This window comes from Haliotis rufescens, unplaced genomic scaffold (assembly GCF_023055435.1).
Source record: "Haliotis rufescens isolate VD_foot unplaced genomic scaffold, xgHalRufe1.0.p SCAF_1, whole genome shotgun sequence".
NCBI lineage: Eukaryota > Metazoa > Mollusca > Gastropoda > Lepetellida > Haliotidae > Haliotis > Haliotis rufescens.
In genome coordinates this window covers 86,730,919-86,736,920 of record NW_025963779.1, presented here as the reverse complement: position 1 = coordinate 86,736,920, position 6,002 = coordinate 86,730,919, and the positions used below count along the sequence as shown (strand labels likewise).

The window sequence follows — 6,002 nt, the reverse complement described above, 5'->3', positions numbered from 1 at the left end:
CAATATGTCGATCTCACCAAGGCTGTCTGCGATGTGCCATTCTCACCACGATTAGGCGCAATATGCCCGTCTCACGATCATATGCAATATGTCGGTCTTAACAAGACCAAATGCAATATGTCGGTCTCACCAGGACTTTATTGCAATATGTCGGTCTCACCAGGACTTTATGCAATATGTCGGTCTCACCAGGACTTTATGCAATAAATTGACATCACCAGGACTATGTACAATATGTATTGTGAATACACAATGCCATTTAGAAAGTGGTCAAATGTAACAAATGTTATATTTGGGATAACACTTTCAGTACAGATTTAAAGTACAGATTCTCGTACATTTTTGGGTTTAATCCCGTCCGCATGTTATAAAATTATTGTATTCAAAATTTGTTGCAATCTTGCCTAAAATGAAAAATGGCCCTTTAAAGGTGAAGGTTTGAATGTGACTACACACTATAAATATTTGGGTGTAAAACCCAACACATCTAGCGCAATGGTTTATGGAGAATGTGGTAGATTTCCTCGATTTATATATTCACACCTGAAAGTCATAAAGTACTGACTGAAACTTATTACAATGAATTCATCCCAATCCAAATATACCCTAAGAAATGTTACAATATGATGATGTTATCGATACGAATGGAAAGACTTATTTGATAACAAATTGTTATTCAATAGTGGATTTTTGAAATGTTTGGTATGAACAATTTGTACAATCTGAAAGTGTATTTACCATTTCCTTTCTACAGAGGCTAAACGATATTTATCTGCATTCGTGGTCATTTTCGTTGACATTATCGAATATTTTTTTATATTATAGAATGTTGAAAACTCATATAAACACTAAACAGTATCTGTTTTATGTAAACATAAAGACAAACCGTAATTCATTGGCAAGATTTCGTTGTTCATCCCATTATTTATCGAGAGTGGGTGATATACAATAAAAATACAATCGTTTGCCTGCATCTATTGTTACCTATCTACAGCTGTGTTGATTGGGCATCCTGTGTCTGCATCTATTGTTACCTATCTACAGCTGTGTTGATTTGGCACCCTGTGCCTGCATCTATTGTTACCTATCTACAGCTGTGTTGATTGGGTATCGTATGCCTGCATCTATTGTTACCTTATCTACAGCTGTGTTGATTGGGCACCCTGTGACTGCATCTATTGCTACCTTATCTACAGCTGTGTTGATTGGGCATCCTATGCCTTCATCTATTGTTACCTATCTACAGCTGTGTTGATTGGGCATCCTATGCCTTCATCTATTGTTACCTTATCTACAGCTGTGTTGATTGGGCATCCTATGCCTTCAACTATTGTTACCTTATCTACAGCTGTGTTGATTGGGCATCCTATACCTTCATCTATTGTTACCTTATCTACAGCTGTGTTGATTGGGCATCCTGTGCCTGCATCTATTGCTACCTTATCTACAGCTGTGTTGATTGGACATCCTGTGCCTGCATCTATTGTTACCTTATCTACAGCTGTGTTGATTGGGCATCCTGTGCCTGCATCTATTGCTACCTTATCTACAGCTGTGTTGATTGGACATCCTGTGCCTGCATCTATTGGTACCTTATCTACAGCTGTGTTGATTGGACATCCTGTGCCTGCATCTATTGCTACCTTATCTACAGCTGTGTTGATTGGGCATCCTGTGCCTGCATCTATTGTTACCTTATCTACAGCTGTGTTGATTGGGCATCTTCACCATTGCCACAATACGATCGTTGTCACAAGAATCGAAGAGGCGAACACACACTCGTTATAAAACATGTTTATTGAATGTCAAAAGAAATCGTTAGAAATAAGCTGTATGTAATTCACACACAAGCCAGAATAAATCATCACACGAATACGTTAAGACCATAACAAGAAAACACATAACAGGTATGGAAAGTGTCCCTCCAATCATATGGTTTATTGTTAAACATCCAGTCTGTACAACACATCCTTATAACGTCCTGCACTGGGAACAACCGTCGGTGAATGTGCCTGTGTCACACAACCGTTGCTCTGTAGCACCGCGTGTTTATTTCCTGACCATCCACAGCTCGTTGTACCTGTTCTTCATCTGTAGAGGGCTGCTGTACGTGGCGAGATAGAAGTGACTGTCATCGTATCGACGAGCATCGCCGATGGCAGTAAACAAGTCTTTCCGCGTCTTTTTCACTCCAGACTTTGAAGTGTATCCGCCGAATGATCTGAAGGAATACAAGACTCTCATCTTAATCATGGACCTAATTGCTACTATATCAGAGGAATGGCTCACTGCAGCGATTGTTTGTTCATTTCTTGAAAACTTGATTTCTGGCAAAAGTAGATGAAGACCTATTCTAACCCGGATCTTCACGGGTATTGATTGTTGTGCTACCAATCCCTGGTTTGTGTCGTCTAGGAACTATTGTACTGTGACTGGATTCGGCGTTCAACCATATTTTGTTGATCACTTTCAGTCAAAACGTATGCATTAAAATATTAAAATATTTCGTTAAGCAACTTCACTGTTTTACGCAAACATATGCGACTGAAGGCGGTGCAGGAAAGACAATTGAGCTTGCTCAAAACAAATATTGAATAATGTCCCATACCTGAACGCAAGTCAGTGATAATCGTGGTTCTGAGACCGCTCAATAGTACACGAGTCTACCTACTGTGTAATCATTACAACATGAGAAACTTAATGGAATTTAATGGAATGTTAAGTTGTGTTAGTGAAAGTATGCAACTCACGTGCTGAAGATATACGTGACTGGACTCGACACGACCGTGACCTTGGGGTCAGAAGGCGTGGGTGGGGCCGATTGGCTGCCCAGAGGGATGTACATGTACATGGTCATGTCGGTCGTGACGTCAGATCCGGGGGCACGAACTACTTTCGTCAGGAAGGGTAGAGTAATGTTCAACGCTTTGCCTGAAAACATAGTATGTGGTCATTGTCATAATATTAATTAGAGTGGCCATCAGTACATGATAGTGGAACATTTGAAACCATCTATCACCATAAAGGCGTATTCAAGTATGCTTCGGACTCCATCCGCGCTTGTCTCTGTGTAGAGATTTCATTCAGCTACTGACACAGTAATCTATTGCACGTTCTCACTACACCCATGAAGATCCGGGGTAGAATAGGTCTTCGGCAACCCATGCTTGCCGTAAAAGGCAACTATGCTTGTCGTAAGAGGCGACTAACAGGATCGGGTGGTCAGGCTCGCTGATTTGGTTGATGCATGTCATCGTAACCAATTGCATGGATCGATGTTCATGATGTCAATCCCTGGATTGTCTGGTCCAGACTCGATTATTTACAGACCGCAGTCATATAGCTGGAATATTGCTGAGTGCGGCGTTAAACAACAAACAGGTAAGTTACTCTGAAATCCTTTCTTGTCCCATCTATCAACGTATAAAGGCGTTTTTAAGTAAGGCAAAGATACGTCATCGCGGAATTCACATTGCTTCTATTTATTGACTCTGTGTAAAGTTTTACTGAACTATTAACGCAGTAATTAATTATATGTTCTCACGGCAAACAATACACACCTGTGGAGACAGGCCAACATGTAACCATCGGATCCCCAGTTTCGTAGATTCTACATTTTGAGCGAGTATGGTTGTAGCTATACTAGCCATATCATGCACTTTACCTATGTGTCGAATCGAACACGAGTTCTCGAACATTTTAACCACACCAGCTTACACACTTCGCAGTGTTTTAGCAACACCAGGTCACCTACTCTGTACATTAGCACCGCTCAGATAGGACAGCAGTCTGTTGAACATCTGCAAGCGAGACGTTTCCAGGTTTCTGACGTCACCGGAAGTGGCGACCCACCTCTCGTTGGCGTACACCCGCTCTTCATATATCTGTAATACATCCAGGTAAAACTTTAGAGCTGTGATATATGTTTAATGAGAGGTAAGGTGATAATTTGGTACGATACGTAATGCAATTATGTCTTTCATTTACAAGGTGTCTGAACTTGAAGACTCGAAACATTTTTTATTGTTTGTCCCGCCGAGTGAACTTTACCTTAAAATGTATTTGATCAATCTCTTCCCTGATGATGGAGCAAGAGAGAGTGAGTGTGGTTTTACGCCGCTTTTAGCAATATTCTTGCCATATCACAGCGGGGGACACTAGAAAAGGGCTTCACACATTGTACCCATGTGGGGAATCGAACCCGAACTTCGGCGTGACGAGCGAACGCTTTAACCACGAGACTAGCCCTGAAACATCGTATCAACCAATACTATCCACAAAAAGGTTTTATGTACTCATAATACAGTCTTAAGTTCTACAGGGGCGTTCGCTCGTCACGCCGAAGACCCGGGTTCGATTCCCGACATAGGTACAATGTGTGAAGCCCATTTCTGGTGTCCCCCGCCGTGATTTTGCTGGAATATTGCTAAAAGCGGCGTAAAACCATACTCACTCACTCACCTAAGTTCTACAGTCTGACTTCTAAACTACCGGACAAAAGAAAGTATACACTTGAAAATTTGATTTCACCAGATTACAAACGTTGTTCCAAAATGACAAGGCTGAGAACAGTCACCGAAACACTGCAATCATAAGGTCTAAAATGTAACGCTGATACCCGCATCAGTTACATCAGCATCCATTTCTTGTTCGTTTCAGTTTCAGCCACCACCACACGTGGATGTAAAATTTCTTTTGCCCGGCACTTTATCTCAGTTTATTCAAGAGGTATGCAACTGTATATATGCAACAGATACATGTTCCTGGAAAACTCGGCGATGACGTCGAAAAAGTAAATGGTTGTTTATGAGAAACGTGGGACACCATAGTATAATGAATGAAGGAGATGGCTTTAGGTATTTCAGTTATATCACAGCTTGTCATCTTGCTGTGGAGGAAAGTCCTAAACGACGCAATCTAACATGTTCACAACTTTTGTTAAACCAACCAGGGTTATGGTGCCGACAAACCTGGAAATATAATCAGAACGAATCTCGGATTCGGACCACAGTCATTGGTTACGCTTAATGAAGAATATCATTTAAATCTTGAGAATTTGTCTGATCGACTGTAGAAGTAAACTCTTCACTGACAATGGAAACAGCAGGTTGTTTTCTGGGATATATACTCACACTGCGTTGAGCGGTTTTGCTGTACGATGGGCAGTCAAAATAGTAACACATGACCGTCATGTTCTGCGCATGCGCACACGCTGCTAATAGAACACCCACCAGACCAAGCTGCAACACTACTTGTGACGACATCATTGAGATCAAGGAGGGCGCCTGGAAATAGACAAGGGGGCGATTGTAAGCTAAGCCTTATCATGTCGAATTAATGAATGAGTTTGGTCGATCGCTGATTTGAACAGTATTTCAGTTATCAATCAGGGCGTGTCAGTTTGATGTGACAGGGAAACACAAAGTGATGAAGAACTTAAACCTTTAACACTTTGGTGAAACCCACGAGAACGGGACAAACCTGACAAACCTAGAAACATGGTTTCTGCCTGAGAGTCGTAAATCGGCCTCACATGACTGGGACAACCCTGCCCCTTCGATTTAGTTAGATGAACTATTGTCATCATTTTATATCGACTGTAATCATATGACATCGGGGTGGTGGGGTAGGCGAGTGGTTAAAGCGTTCGCTCGTCACATCGAAGACCCTGGTTCGAGTTCACACATGGGTACAATGCGTGAAGCCCATTTCTGGTGTTCCCCGCCGTGATATTGTTGGAATATTGCTTAACGCGGCGTGCACGGATTGACACGGGTTGTAGTCATGTGTCATAAAGGGTAAGCCACATGGTGTAAGCAGTCCAGAACACTGAATATAAAGAGGATATTTCAGGTGTCGAGTGAAATATGTTTCTCTCATCGAATGGCAGGGGGACAGAGATTTTAACACGAGTATATCTCCTTGTCCCCCGTCACGAGATGAGAGAAACATGATATTCCACGAGACACATGGAATATCCTATTTATTATATATACTTTTTG

At 41.6% G+C, this 6,002-nt stretch overlaps 1 protein-coding gene across 1 annotated transcript; it reads right to left on the bottom strand.

Moving 5' to 3' along the window:
• Positions 1–1,779: 1,779 nt before the first annotated feature.
• LOC124147044 (heme-binding protein 2-like) lies at positions 1,780–5,290 on the bottom strand. Its single transcript, XM_046517646.2, has 4 exons — positions 5,133–5,290; positions 3,755–3,884; positions 2,751–2,931; positions 1,780–2,221 (listed from the first exon to the last, which is right to left on the bottom strand). Exons 1-4 carry the CDS (start codon positions 5,265–5,267, stop codon positions 2,050–2,052), a joined length of 618 nt encoding a protein of 205 aa, XP_046373602.2. The 5' UTR covers positions 5,268–5,290; the 3' UTR covers positions 1,780–2,049.
• Between the last annotated feature and the right edge of the window lie 712 nt (positions 5,291–6,002).